Source organism: Pteropus alecto, unplaced genomic scaffold (assembly GCF_000325575.1).
Source record: "Pteropus alecto unplaced genomic scaffold, ASM32557v1 scaffold210, whole genome shotgun sequence".
NCBI lineage: Eukaryota > Metazoa > Chordata > Mammalia > Chiroptera > Pteropodidae > Pteropus > Pteropus alecto.
In genome coordinates this window covers 3,654,098-3,668,208 of record NW_006431288.1, presented here as the reverse complement: position 1 = coordinate 3,668,208, position 14,111 = coordinate 3,654,098, and the positions used below count along the sequence as shown (strand labels likewise).

The 14,111-nt window shown below is 41.1% G+C and overlaps 1 protein-coding gene across 1 annotated transcript; it reads left to right on the top strand.

Moving 5' to 3' along the window:
• The first annotated feature begins 6,121 nt into the window (after nt 1–6,121).
• SPATA19 (spermatogenesis associated 19) lies at nt 6,122–10,215 on the top strand. The gene is made up of 6 exons (XM_006905801.1): nt 6,122–6,199; nt 6,376–6,432; nt 6,960–7,052; nt 7,233–7,324; nt 9,760–9,837; nt 10,149–10,215. The coding sequence occupies exons 1-6, from the start codon at nt 6,122–6,124 to the stop codon at nt 10,213–10,215; spliced, it is 465 nt and encodes a 154-aa protein (XP_006905863.1).
• Nucleotides 10,216–14,111: the final 3,896 nt, after the last annotated feature.

Genomic DNA, 14,111 nt, shown 5'->3' with positions numbered 1-14,111 from the left:
TCTCCATACTAATTTTCAGTGTCTCATTACTTCTCAATCAATACTTCAAATTGATACATTAACAACAGACACCTTGTGGGTTTGAAATTCAATTTGTATTGTAATTTAGCCACTTGCAGGATGAGACTCTGGGTTTTGTTTAAAATAATCTCAGCACGGTGGTTATAGGAGATAGAAGTTTCTTTCAGGGCAGGTATAGAAACTTTTAGGTTATTTATGCAATACTTAATCTGGGAATATGAATCCCTAAGTTCATCCTTTCTTTCCCCTACTTTATCTAGTACAATTAAGGGAAGCCGGCCAAACTCACTCTACTTATTAATTTGACAAAACTGTTCTAAAGTAACAAATATAAGGTCACCCAGTACCTTACGTCTTATAGGTATTTGCTTAGCAGTATCTAGTGGTTGTATTTTGCACATTTCTATTGTCACATCATGTCATGAACTATCATTGCTCTCTTTACTACTGGAGAACTTACAGAAATCCCAGAGCCAATTTAGAAAATTTATTCTTAAGATTCCATTCTTCTAGAAGTATTCTTGGTATCAAATTTGTACTTTATCCAAGCTTTTCTAGATAAACAGAATCCTTTATATACACATATAAAGTGTCTGTTCAGATTCTCTGCCCATTTTTTGATTGGATCGTTTGTTTTATTTTTTATTGTTATCAAGTCGTATGAGTTCTTTGTATATTTTGGATATTAGGCCCTTATTGTAGGCATTGCTTGCAAACATAGTTTCCCATTGGGATGGTTGTCTCTTTACCTTGTTGATGGTTTCTTTTGCTGAGCAGAAGCTTTTTAGTTTTTTGTAGTCTCATTCATATTTTTTAGTTTTTACTTCCCTTGCCTTTGATGTCAAATTGATAAAATTCTCTTTAAGTCCAAGGTCCTTGAGTTTCATTCCTATGTTTTCTTCTATGCGTTTTATTGTTTCGGGTCTTATATTCAGGTCCTTAATCCATTTTGAGTTAATTTTGGTGTTGTGGTGATAGACAACAGTCTAGTTTCATTCTTTTGCAGGTGGCCTTCCAATTTTCCCAGCACCATTTATTGAAGAGGCTTTCTATTTCTTTGTAACTTCTTCGATTTCTTTTAATAGGATCTTGTAGTTTTCATCATATAGGTCCATCACTTGTTTCTTTAAATTTATTCCTAGGTACTTTATTATTTTTTTGCTGCAATTGAAAAAGGAATGATTTTTTCCACTTCTTTTTCTGACACTTCATTATTAGAGTATAAGAACGCTATGGATTTTTGAACATTGATTTTGTATCCAGAGACTTTACTGTATTTGCTTATTGTTTCTAGTAGTGTTCTTGTGGAGTCTTTAGGATTTTCTATATAGAGAATCATGTCATCCACAAATAGTGACAGTTTGACTTCTTCATTTCCTATTTGGATGCCTTTTATATCTTTCTCTGCCTGATTACACTTGCTAGGACCTCCAATGTTATATTGAATAAGAGTGGCGATAGTGGACAGACTTGCCTTATTCCTGATCTCAGAGGGAAGATTTTAGTTTTTCACCATGAACTATAATGTTGTTCGAGGATTTGTCATGTATGGTCTTTTCTATGTTAAGGTACTTTCCTTCTATATCGATTTTGTTAAGTGTTTTGATCATAATATGATGCTGTATCTTGTTGAAGGCTTTTTCTGCATCTACTGACATGATCATATGATTTTTTTAAAAATGTGTTTATGTTGTGTATCACATTGATTGATTTGTGTATGTTGAACCATCGCTGTGCCTCTGGGATGAAGCCCACTTGATCGTGGTGGGCTTAATATGTTGCTGCATTTGGTTTGCTAGTATTTTATTTAGGATTTTGCATCTGTGTTCATGAGAGATATTGGTTTGTACTTTTCTTTTTTGATGTTATCTTTACCAGGTTTTGGTATCAGGGTAATATTGTTCTCATAAAATGAGTTGGGAAGTATTGTTTCCTCTTTGATTTTGTGGAAGAGTTTGAGGAGAATAGATATTAAAATCTTCTTTGAATGTTTGATAGAATTCACTGGTGAAGCCATCTGTCCTGGACTTTTACTTTTTGGTAGGTTTTTGATGATTGTTTCAATTTCCATATTGCTGATCGGTCTATTTAGATTTTCCAGTTCTTCTTGATTCAGTCTAGGAAGGTTGTATTTTTCTACATACTGGTCCATTTCTTCTAGGTTATTAAATTTATTATATACTTTTTCATAGTATTCTTGCATGATGCTTTGTATTTCTGCGATGTCAGTCATATATTCCCCTCTTTCATTCCTGATTTTGTTTATTTGTATCCTTTTTCTTTTCCAACATTGATAGCTTTTTTTTTTTTATTATATCTCAGTATGTTTTTTTTTTCTGGCTTTATTGAAATATAAGACAATTAGTTGTGTTTACATTGTACAAGTCAATGAGTTTTCTTCAATTATACTTGGCATACAACAATGTGTTAGTTTTAGTTGTACAGCATAGTGATTAGAGATCTATATAACTCACAAAGTGATCAACCCACTAAATCTATTACCCCTCTTCCCCCTTACATATTTATTACATTATTAACTATTTTCCTTATGCTGCACTTTATACCCCCATGTCTATTTTGTAACTATCCACTTGTACTTCTTAATCTCTTTGCCCTTTTTTGCTATCCCCCACTCCTTCCCATCTAGTAGTCTTCAAAATATTCTCTGTATCTATGAGTTTATTTCCATTTTTGTTGTTATTGTTGTTGTTGTTTTGACAGAGTTTGTATTTTTATTTACTGAAGAATAATTGGAGAGTGGGCAGTTCCACTTTGTTTTTGTTGTTTAGATTCCACATATACATGATATCATGCAATATTTGTCTTCTCTACCTGACTTATTTCATTCAACATAATAACTTCTAGGTTGGTCAAAGCAATATCTTTTTTCATCCCCTTCCTTTAAATCTTTGTGTGTCTTTTAATCTGAAGTGAGTCGCTTGTAGGCAGCATATGTAGGGGTCTTGTTTTCTTATCCATTCGGCTACCCTATCTTTTGTTTGGGGCATTTAATTCTTTTCCATTTGAGGTACCTTTTGATAGGAATGTAGTTATTACCATTCTTTATTCATGTTTTTGATACTTTTTTTTTCTTCTTAAAGAAGTCCTTCCAATAATTTCTGTAATACTGGCTTGGTGTTGATAAATTCCTTTAGCTTATTTTTGTCTGAGAAGCTCTTTATCTGTCCTTCAACTCTAAATGATAACTGTGCTGGATAAAATATTCTCGATTGTAGATCCTGGCTTTTCATCACGTTGAATATTTTGTGCCAAGCCCTTCTGTCTTGCATGGTTCTTTTGAGAAATCAACTGCCAGTCTTATGAGTGCTCCCTTCTAGGTAACTAACTGCTTTTCTCTTGCTGCTTTTAAGATTCCCTCTTTGTATTTAACTTTTGACATTTTAATTATGATGTGCCTTGTTGTGGCCTCTTTGTGTTCCTGGTTTTTGGGACTCTCTGAGCTTCCTGGAGTTTTAAGTCTATTTCTTTCACCAGGTGAGGGAAGTTTTCCATCATTATTTCTTCAAATAACTCTTCAACATCTTGTTTTCCTTAAGATACCCCTAAGACATGGATATTTTTACATTTAATTGTGTTCATAGGCTTCTTAAATTATTATTATAGTCTTGACTCCCCCCCACATTCTGATTGAATGTCCTTGGCTTCCTCATCCTTTGTATTGGTGGTTTGATCCTCTTTTCCCTCCACTTTGGTGATTCCCTCTAATATACTCTTCATCTCAGATAATGTGTTCTTCATTTCTGACTGGTTCCCTTTCATAATTTTTATTTCCATTTTTATGTTTTTTAATTTCTTTGTTAAAATTCTCACTGGATTCATCTACGCTGCTCCTAAGTTTATTGAGCATTTTTATAACTAGTGTTTTGAACTGTGCGTCAATTAGATTGCTTGATTCTATTTTTCCTGGAACTCTGTTCTCTTCTCTCATATGGTTTCTGCTTCTTTGTCTTTCCATTTTGGCTGCCTTTCCATGTCTGTTTCTATGTACTAAGTAAAGCTCTTAAGTCTCCTGGTCTTATTAGCGGGGCTGTGTGTAGTAGGTGTCCAGTGGCACAGTCCTGAAAGTGGTTCAACTACAGGTTGGGTTTAGCCCCAGCCTGTGCCCCTCTGGGGCCACCTGTTAAGATTTAGCAAGTAATTCATAGATGCTGTGCTTATTGTTGCTGCAAGAAGACATGCCAAAAGTCGAGGCCAGCTGCCACCAGTGAGTCTTGGCACTGCTCAGTGAGGAGCACTGGACTCGCCTAGGACACACCTAGATGTGGTTTGGTTCAGGGTGCAAGTTGGGGGAGGTGGAGTTTCAGGGAATCCTCTGGGTACAGCGACCTCTGTTATCCAGTTCCACGATGTCTCAGCATGGCGGCACTGAGTTTGCACACTGGGAGTGGGGAGGGCTCAACAGAACAATGGATACTGCTGGTACTTCTGACCAGGACGGAGCCTCACCTCTAGCCCTCACTCTGACAACTCAATGTTACCTATAAGTCCCTGGTGCCCCTGTGAAACCAACCCGTAGCTAGTGCTCAGAGTGAGCAGGTCTGTCACCATGAAAGTCAGCTCACAAACATGGCCCGTTTAAGAGGCATCTGCAGCTGCTGGCTGCTGCTGCAGTAGCCTCTGTCCCACTCAGCCCCTTGGGACCAGGCAACCTTGTGTCTTACCCGCCTCCTACTTTCTACCTTTGCAAGGTGACTTCTTCTTTCTTTCTCTAGTTGTAGGGCTTCTGTTCATCCAAACCCCAGGTGACTTGGCTTGCTGTTTGCTCTGTGTTTCTGTCACAACTTTGATTTGGTTGCCAGAGGGATGAACAAAGGCTCTGTCATCTATGTCATATTTTCTGCCTTCTGATCATTAGTTTTAACCCAATTGTTGGGTTAAGGTCACATAACAAGTTAGTGGTAGAGCTAGGATTACAACCCGGGTTTCTGAGACCTTAATAGCCTCAGGGTTAGGCTACAACTACTTTCAAGAACAATTAAACATATGCGTAGGGTCCTTTAGTATATTCTGAGCGTCCTTCAAATTTCTTGTGAAGATTCTAGATAGAAATAGCAGCTATCTGAACTCCTATCAATTTTTGCCCCTAACTCTGAAGTCACTACACAATTCCTTTTTCATTTCTCCTTTACTATCCTTTTACCTAGGAAGACCACCATGGGTGGCTTGAAGTAATATGGAAATATCTTAAAAGAAATGGTATTTTCACTTTTAACTCTATATCTCTTATTGTTTGGATTATCTTTTATTATTTGAATCAATTCTGAAAACAAAGTAGACAAGAAAAATAATCCATCTTGGCTCTAAAGTTGCTAACTCAATAATAATCCATCTTGGGTCTGAAGTTGCTAACTCAAAAATAATCCATCTTGGCTCTGAAGTTGCTAACTCAAGATGGAGAGAGTTGGGCCTGGAATCCAGCTCACTCCTTTCGGCATAAGCTTCTCTGTTTCCTTTCTGGGACTTAGGTCTCTTTTTCCCCAGTAGAACTGTGAGATCAAACTGTGAAGGAGCCCTCCCTCATCTTATTGAAATTTTGCTCCCCTAACTTTGATTTTTGGGGGGTGAGGGTGGTGGATAAGCTCTTTCTCCCTCTGTGTATAGAAATAAGGATAAGAAATGCCTGTAGCATTGTTTGAATAAGTGTCTAGACAGTCTAGGTCATTTTGTTACAAATTTATTCTTTTGATTTATAAAATCTCTTTCTGCTTCAACACTGTCAAAACAAGGTGATCAGCCATACGTTTCTTTTCCCCCCATTGCCTGCCCCCAATCTCTATCTTTGATTTGAGTAACTTTTCCGTGTTGTCTTCCTCAGGCTCATATTGGCTACACCGCCCCCGCCCCCACCCCCGCCCTCATCTCTCCATTTCTGAGCTATGACATTGCTAAAGTAGACTACTTCCTGACCTCTCTTTTCCATCTCCACTCTCACCCTGGAGATTAAAGGAGGTCATTGTTACATCATCATTGGTCAGCCAATCAGGTGGGTACCTTCAATGGCCTCCTTGTTCCAGAGGGGTTCTCAGGTGGCTTCAATGGAAGAAGGGAGACAAGAAGAGGGCCTGGCATAAGTCCAAAGATGATAATTACAACGTGGATTGTGTACATTCTTTCCCGGGAAGGTGTCGGGTTCCCCTTTCCACCAAAAACCAGTTCGGTAAGTGAAGTTGGTAGCAGCCATGTGGAATTGTTTCTCATGTATCTTCTCCCTTCTGAGCTCCCTGCTGTACTTCTAGAAAGGAGATCTTACAATATATAACTTTGGATAAGAATGGAGGAGGGGGGCTGGGTCTCTAGGTATTTTGAGGGTATCAATTTACTCATTTATTGCAGGACGTTGAAGTTATGGAAACTGAACCTTTGTCTGTAGTAGAGCATTGGCTGAAAAAAGTGAGTAAGATTCCTTTATGATTCAGGGTACCTAAAATTCTAGACAGCTGAACTTAGTTGGTGCAGGGATTTAGACTTCCCTTTCCGTAGAATAGAAAACTCAAGTTCATTGCCAAACACTCTGCCTAGAGCTGTGTCTAATTCACCAGATGTCCTAGACTCTAGAGGACGCTGGGGCTCACCAAAAGCGTTGGCATCACCACTAGCCCTGTCCTGCTTCTCAAGCATACTGGATGCAGGGTTTCAGATGTGTCACTCCAGCTACAGCATGTCTCAAGAATACCTTGGGATAAGGCCAAGAACTTAGTGAGTTCCCTGGAATCCATGGAAATGTAGCAGTAGGAGAGCTTATTGCAGAGACTGTGAGATACGGGGTGTGTGTGTGTGTGTGTGTGTGTGTGTGTGTGTGTGTGTATACATGTGGCATGCGTGTTGCGATGGAGAAGAAGACAAGGGAAAAGGATAAAGGAAGAACTGGGGATCAGATGTTGAGTAACATTTTCAGAGGGAAATCACTCACCTTTCAGACTGAAGAAGAGGCTTCTCAGGATATAAAGGAGAAGACATCTGCTAACCTTCCTCCTATCCATGGCCAAGATGTACATGTGTCCAGAGATGTGGTAATTGAGAGTTTGAGACAATTATCCTGGAGGAGTAGGGGGAGAGGGAAGGGCAAAGGAGAGAGGTCCTACTGCAAAAGATCTTGGGCAAGTGATTGGCACTCATCCAGGCTGGGCTCCACCCTAGCCATGGAGTCCTTGCTGGACAGTAATCACATGGATCCTACCTGGATTTCCTAGGTGAAGCACCAGCCCTCAAAGTCTGCTTTGTTAGCAAACCAGAGTCAAGATGTCTTGGAGGAAAGAACAAGAATCCAGTTCATAAGATGGAGGTAAAGCACAACTCATTTGCCCTGAGCCAAGTTGTGGGGAGGGAGAAGCAGAGAGGCCACAAGATCCCCTCCATAGGCTCCCTGGCCAACACAAACCCACAGCAATTCTTCTCTAGAGATGCTGATTCCTTTGAATGAGAAAAACATTCTGCTTTACTTGGGGGTCTTCAGGGAATATTTTTGCTATCTTGAAAGCCCAGCTCATTCCTAAGTTTTAAAATGACTTGAGAGGTTGGAAAACTGAGTTTGCTCACCATTTCTTAAATGCTTCTGAATAAATTTCAGACTTCTGTTATTTTTGTAGTAGATTTGTTCAGAAGTGGCTGCACTTTAAAGAGCTCAAAGAAAATAGGCTCTTAAAATGCAAAAGCCAAAGCCCTCATCTACAACTGAGGTGAGAGGAGGTTTCTCAGTGCCTGAGGCTAGAAGTCTGTGCTCCCCATTCTGGCAACTTAACTAGCTTCCCACTGAGCCTGCTGGAGCAAAGACTTGCCGCATCTTGGCTCTGAAGTTGCTAACTCAAGGTGGAGAGAGTTGAGCCTGGAGTCCGGCTCACTCCTTTCGGCATAAGCTTCTCTGTTTCCTTTCTGGGACTTGGGTCTCTTTTTCCCCAGTAGAACTGTGAGATCAAACTGTGTAGGAGCCTTCCCTCATCTCTGCATGTTCTTCTTCCTTCCCATGCCTCCATCCTCAGCTTTGCTTTCTTCTATCAAAGAGGATATTTCTCAAGAAATATATATTTTTTGCTTCGAAATATCCAATTTTCAGGTGTTTACCCCTTCCAGTGGCATTAGCATTTTAAATGGGGATTCACATGCTCAGTAATTATTATATAACAGGAAGAGAATTTGATATCTCTCAGGAAATATTTTTTGGATAGGAGACCTTTCAAGGTCCCTAAAATCATAAATGTTGGTGATTGTAATCCAGCCACAGCTCTACACATGGGATGCTTGTCCATGCCTAGCTGTGCTATGGAACTCTAAATGTTGCAGTTCCTTGGTTTGGATAATATGAACATCATTTTCTGCTATTTTTTAAACCTCAGGTACAGTGTGGCATAGCTAGGTTAAAGCTTTAAAGACAAGCTACAGGAATCACATATCTATATATAATTTTTCTATTCTGGATTTCTATGGAGATTTTAAATCAATAAACTCTGCCTGGTTTTCTCTACAACCTACTGGTTTTGGCATCCTATTAACATCGGTAAACATGTAGTTAGGAAATACATATCCTTTTATGAAGCATCAGTAGATACTTACTTTTGTAGCTGTGTTCTGACCACCTAATGTTTGCTAGGCCCTCTGCAAGAGAGAGAAAAGAATAATCAGAGTACCCAATCTCAAAGTAATGGAAATTAACTAGGTAGATAAGTTGTGTGAATGTTAAAGTTGATGTTCGAGAAGGCCTGAAGAATATCTGCAAAAGCACAGCGTAGGGGACTCAGGTCATACTAGTCCTAGGCATTGCTGCTGGGTACTCAGAAAATGTTTCTAGTAGGACATTTGCTTGGACTGACCCGTGAACTGGGCAGGGCCCAGTTAAACAGGGGCTGGGGTGGGCCTCTCGCAACTGCGAGTATTGGCAACTTGGCCAATCCCATCTGGCCTCCAGAGCCCAGTGCTGTGGCCTCTTCTTCTCTGAGGCCTCCTCCTTTCCTCCTCTGTGGTTATCTCTCTCTCTTCTGGAGTCTCTTCATCTTTCTTATTTCTCTGTGGGCACCCACTCAGCTCCTCCTGGTGTGAGCAACATTCAGGAGCATTTCTTTCTCCCTTGGCTGTGAGTCCTCAGAGGCAATATCAATGCTGTCTTCACATTAAAAGCCAGGAAGCATGGAGAACAAGGCGTTATTCAGAGAAAGCAGTTTCACTAGACATAGAAATAGGGGATTCAGTGGACAGACTGATTTCATTAGAGTAGAGGGTTTATGAGGGGAAGAGGGGGATATGGAATTGGGAAGGACCGGAAGGAGACCATAGAGAGGAAGGCAAATCAAGCAGGGTTAAGTAAAAACGGTAGCAATGAGGCACCTGGAGCTTTTTTGTGATAGAATTTTCTAGAAGTATCTCTAAACCATAGCAAATGTGTCACAATGCTGATCAAAAAGAGCTGATAATAAAGTTGGAGAAGAATTTAGAAGGGATGAATTGCATGTCTTCCGAGACCACTTGTCTGCTATGTAACTCTAGTAAAAGCACTTAAGCCCTCTGTTTCCTCAACTCTTCTTAGGACTATTTGCAGCTGCCCAGGATTATTGGGTGGCTCAGGGGTACTTCGTTAGTAAAAAGAACGTTTTGAGTTCCTGATACTAGAAAGTCAAGGACCAGCTCATAAGTTCATGGCGATGGGGTCAGAAGTATCGTTCATATGATTGCAACCCTAGCAGTGAAAAAGACACTTGGGAATCTCAGGGTTTGAATGGTGTTCTGCAGCCATACCCGTGTCTTCCAAGTGCCAAGCGAGGTGAGAAGTGATGTTATGCGTGATCGGATAGAGCAGGTGAGACGAAGGTAAGCCATTGGGACAAGTTGATTTATATTCCTAACTGGGAGTAGGTGGGGCGGGGTGGGAGGGGCTGTTGGCCTTACTTCTGAAGGCCTCCTTTAGCTCCAGCTCAAACGCAGGCCTGACCAAGTCTGTTGCCCCTCTGGGCTGAGTGCCTCTGTATAAGACACTGCTGCTAGGCCCAGATGGGGCAATGGCCCAGGCATGGCTGGCTGCCCCACCCCGGCCTGGGCGGTGGTCTGAGTGTGTGCTGTGGGTGGGCTCTGTCATCTTGCAATCTCTCCTCTGCCTTGCCCATCTTCTCTGTCCCCTGTAGCTTATCCCATTTAACAAATGGATCATCTCAGGAGCTTCATGACAGAAAATCCTACTCAGACTGTTGAGAGCAACAGGTGAGAGAACCATCAGGAGAAAGATGGCTACCCTGTGCAGGGAGATGGTGCACCGAGGCAGCGGCTTGATAATCAGGTTTGGCCTTTCCATACCGGTGAGGGCCTGTACTTGGGGCCAGTTCAGGTAGGGAAGAAGGCAGCTGCCTTAGGCTCCTGCAGCGCTTTCCTTAAATTTCTGGAAAGAACTGAAGTCCAGTTCAGATTGGCCTCTCTGACTCTTTGAACGGTGGAGTCAGACCAGTGCTTCTTGATGGTGCACAGTCTGGGATCACCTGGGGTTCTGGTGTTAGGCCATGGTGGAACCCGAAATTCTGCATTTCTGATGCCCCCAGGTAATACTGCTGCTGGTCTGCTGACCCCATTTGAAGCACAAGATCACAGGCACTGTAGGCAGGAGCGAGGGCACACAGATTTTTGTCCCTACCACCAGTGGAACTGTGACTTTGGGTCACATGTCCTGTTGGCCTGCATTCAGTAGCAGTGATAATAATAGTGGCTGTTTACGTGTCTCTGGAAGGTGGAAGGCCAGTGACAAGTGTGGCAATTACAGGAGGCGTCTACTCAGAAAATGATTATTGCACCCCTGCCAGGCATGAAAGACCGTGCTAACTGTCATGGGGAACTGAAAGAGTGATTTAGACTTAGTTGACCCCAACAAGCTTAAAGGAGGGCCACAGAGATGTAATGTGGCATTTATTGAGCACTTACTTTATGCCAGTTTCTGCACAATACTCTTATTTTGTCAAGATTTCTCATCTGATCCAAGACAACCTTAAGAGGTGAGTGTTGTTCATGCCCACCATGCAGATGGCAGGGCTTAAGCAGACCCTTGGGAGCAGATGCTGGGGTCCACTCCAGCTCCACCACCGGAGAGTTGCTTTATGCCTCTGCGCCTCAATTTCCTCAGACTTTGGAACACTGCCTTGAGGACAGTGGCATGCAGCATGTGCCACACACCATGTCAGTGATTTGCTAAGACTGAGGTGAAGAATCTGAGGTACTTGCAGGGGCTTCTGAAGTTTGAAGTAGCAGAGCCAGGCTTTAGTCTCAGCTCTGACACACCACTACCCTCTCCTTCTGTGGGCTTTCTTGCTCTCTGCATCCAGCTCTATGAAGGAGGAGCCATCGTCAGCCCTGCCCTTTATCATAAACCCACGTTTCTATGATGTGCCCCACTGGCATTTCTCTGCTCCCCAGGTCGATGTCCTTTACGGTCAAGGATCAGCCTATGTAAGAAGAAGAGTGACCACACCTGGGCACAGAGAATCCAGTGGGTGAGCCCTCCCTTTTGACAATAGCAACACTGGAATCTTCTCCATGAACTGCTAATAAAGAGACATACTATTTAACCACCACCTTGGCCTCTGGTATGAGTGCTTTGCCATCTATCTATCCATCCATCCATCCATCCATCCATCCATCCATCCATCCATCCATCCATCCATCCATCCATTTCATCAGACACTGAGCACCTCATGGCTTGCCTCTGGAGGTACACACTGCAGCTTTGTGGTGAGACAGACAACAGGCCACCACGGCACTGCGTGGTGCAGGCCATGCTGGGTGCTCCCGAAACTGTAGGAGAGTTGCTGGTGAGCTCTGGGGTGGGCTGGGGCAGGAGGATTTCCTGAGGGAATTGTGCCTTGTTTCACTCAAGTATTTATTTTATCTTTATTTTTTCCTTCTCTAGCATTCTTCCTTACTTTATAGAAATCTAAGTTTCTGATCTATATCCTTTTCCCTCTTCCTGAAAAACTTTTAACATTTCTTGCAAGGCAGATCTACTGGTGACAATTTCCTTTGATTTTTGTTTGTCTGAGAAAATATTTCTATTACACTTTTGAAGGATACAGAATTCTCGTTTTTCTCTTTCAACATTTTGAATATTTCACTCCACTCTCTTCTTGCTTGTATGGTTTTTGAAGGGAAGTTGAATGTAATATTTATCCTTACTGCCTTCTGGGTAAGGTTCCCCCCACCCCCACCCCGGCTTTCAAAATTGTTTTTCTCAAAGGAATCGTCATACACTGCTGGTGGGACTGCAAATTGGTACAGCCACTATGAAAAACAGTATGGAGGTTCCTCAAAAAATTAAGAATTTATCTAGCATATGATCCAGCAATCCTTCTACTGGGTATTTACCCCAAAGACTTGAAAACCCATATCCAAAAAGATATTGTATGCCGATGTTCATAGCAGCATTATTCACTGTGGCTAGGACATGAAAGCAACCAAGTGTCCTACGATAGATGATTGACTAAAGAAGCTGTGGTACATATATACAATGGAATATTGCTCAGCCGTAAGAAGAGATGAAACACTGCTATTTGCGACAACATGGATGGACCTCGAGATAATCACGCTAAGTGAAATAAGCCAGACTGAAAAAGTTGAAAATCACATGATATCACAAATATGTGGGATATAAACCTAAAAGCAACAAATGAACAGGACAAACAGAGACTCATGAACATGGACTATAGACTGGTGGTTACCAGAGGATAGAGGGTAGAGGAAGAGGGGGGAGGTAGACAGTTAAAGGAGGGTCAAACATAGGGAGTAGAATGAGGGTGAAGTGGGTAAAGGGGATCAATTATATGGTAGCTGAAGGAAACTGGACTTTGGGTAGTAAACACAATAAAATATATAGATATCAAACGATAATGTATACCTGAAAATTATATAATTGTATTAAACAATGTTATCCCAATAAACTTAATTAAAAAAAGGGAAAAATTGTTTTCCTCTGTCTTTGATTTTCTGGAGTTTGAATATGACATACTTAGATGTGGATTTTTCAGTATTTACTATGCTTGGTGTTCTGAGCTTACTGGATCTGTTATTTAGAGTCTGTCATTAGTTTTTGAAAATTCTCAAATATTATTGCTTCAAATATTTTTTCTATTTCTTTCATTTTTCTCCTTCTGATATTTCCATTATGCATATGTTACACCTTTTGTAATTCTCCCACGATTCTTGGGTACTCTGTTTCTCTTTTTTTCATTCTTTTTTCTCTTTGCTTTTTAGTTTGGGAAACTTCTATTGGCATTTTTTTATAACTTGCTGATTCTTTTCTTGGCCATGTCTGGTCTAAAGATGAGCCCATCATAGGTATTTTTTTTTAATTTCTATTACAGTGTTTATTATTTCTGGCATTTTCTTTTGATTTTTTTTTAGAGTTTCCATCTCTTTGCTTACGTTGCCCATCTGTTCTTGCATCTTGTTCACTGTTTCCATTAGAGCTCTTAGAATATTGATCATAGTTATTTTAAATTCTCAGCCTGATAATTCAAACATCTCTGCCATATGTGAGTCTGACTGATGCTGTTCCATCTCTTCAGACTGTTTTTTCACTTTTTATCATGCCTCGTAATTTTTTTGTTGTTGTTGAAAGCTAGATACAATGTAGGAAATAAAAGGAACTGAAGTAGACAGGCTTTTAATGTGAAGTTTTGTATTTATCTGCTTAGGAGTTAGGCTGTGTTTATTTTTTTCCAGCAGTTGAGGTTTCCAAGGTTAAAATTCTCTCTGGTATCCTTGTTTTTGTCTCCCCTATTGTTTTTGTGTTTCCCTAGAGACTCCTCCTTAAATAGGGTCTGAAGCCTGCCTATTCTTTCAGCTGTAATTCTTCGCTATTAAACAGGAAACTTTTTGATGTGGTGGTGAAGTGAGAGAAGACAGAGAAGCATCCTAACATCCTCTGACCAGGTCTTGATCTCTCAGTGAGCCTGTGCCCCTGGCCTGTGACCTTTACAAGTGCCTCTCAGCTTTCCTCCCTCCCTCTAGTCACCCTTAAGGGGAAACAGGTGTCTAGAGAGGGGGTGGAATTGGATATTTTCCTCTCCCCTGGCTAGAACAGGGGGTGGGCAGGCAGATTTTTCTCTGAT

What these genes read in the sequence shown, in the direction of transcription:
- SPATA19 (XM_006905801.1), top strand. Translation starts at nt 6,122, where the DNA reads ATGATAATTACAACGTGGATTGTGTACATTCTTTCCCGGGAAGGTGTC. An exon ending in TAGAGCATTGGCTGAAAAAA is followed by an intron (nt 6,433 to 6,959) that starts GTGAGTAAGATT and finishes CTCACCTTTCAG; the next exon opens with ACTGAAGAAGAGGCTTCTCA. An exon ending in ATCCAGTTCATAAGATGGAG is followed by an intron (nt 7,325 to 9,759) that starts GTAAAGCACAAC and finishes GGTGTTCTGCAG; the next exon opens with CCATACCCGTGTCTTCCAAG.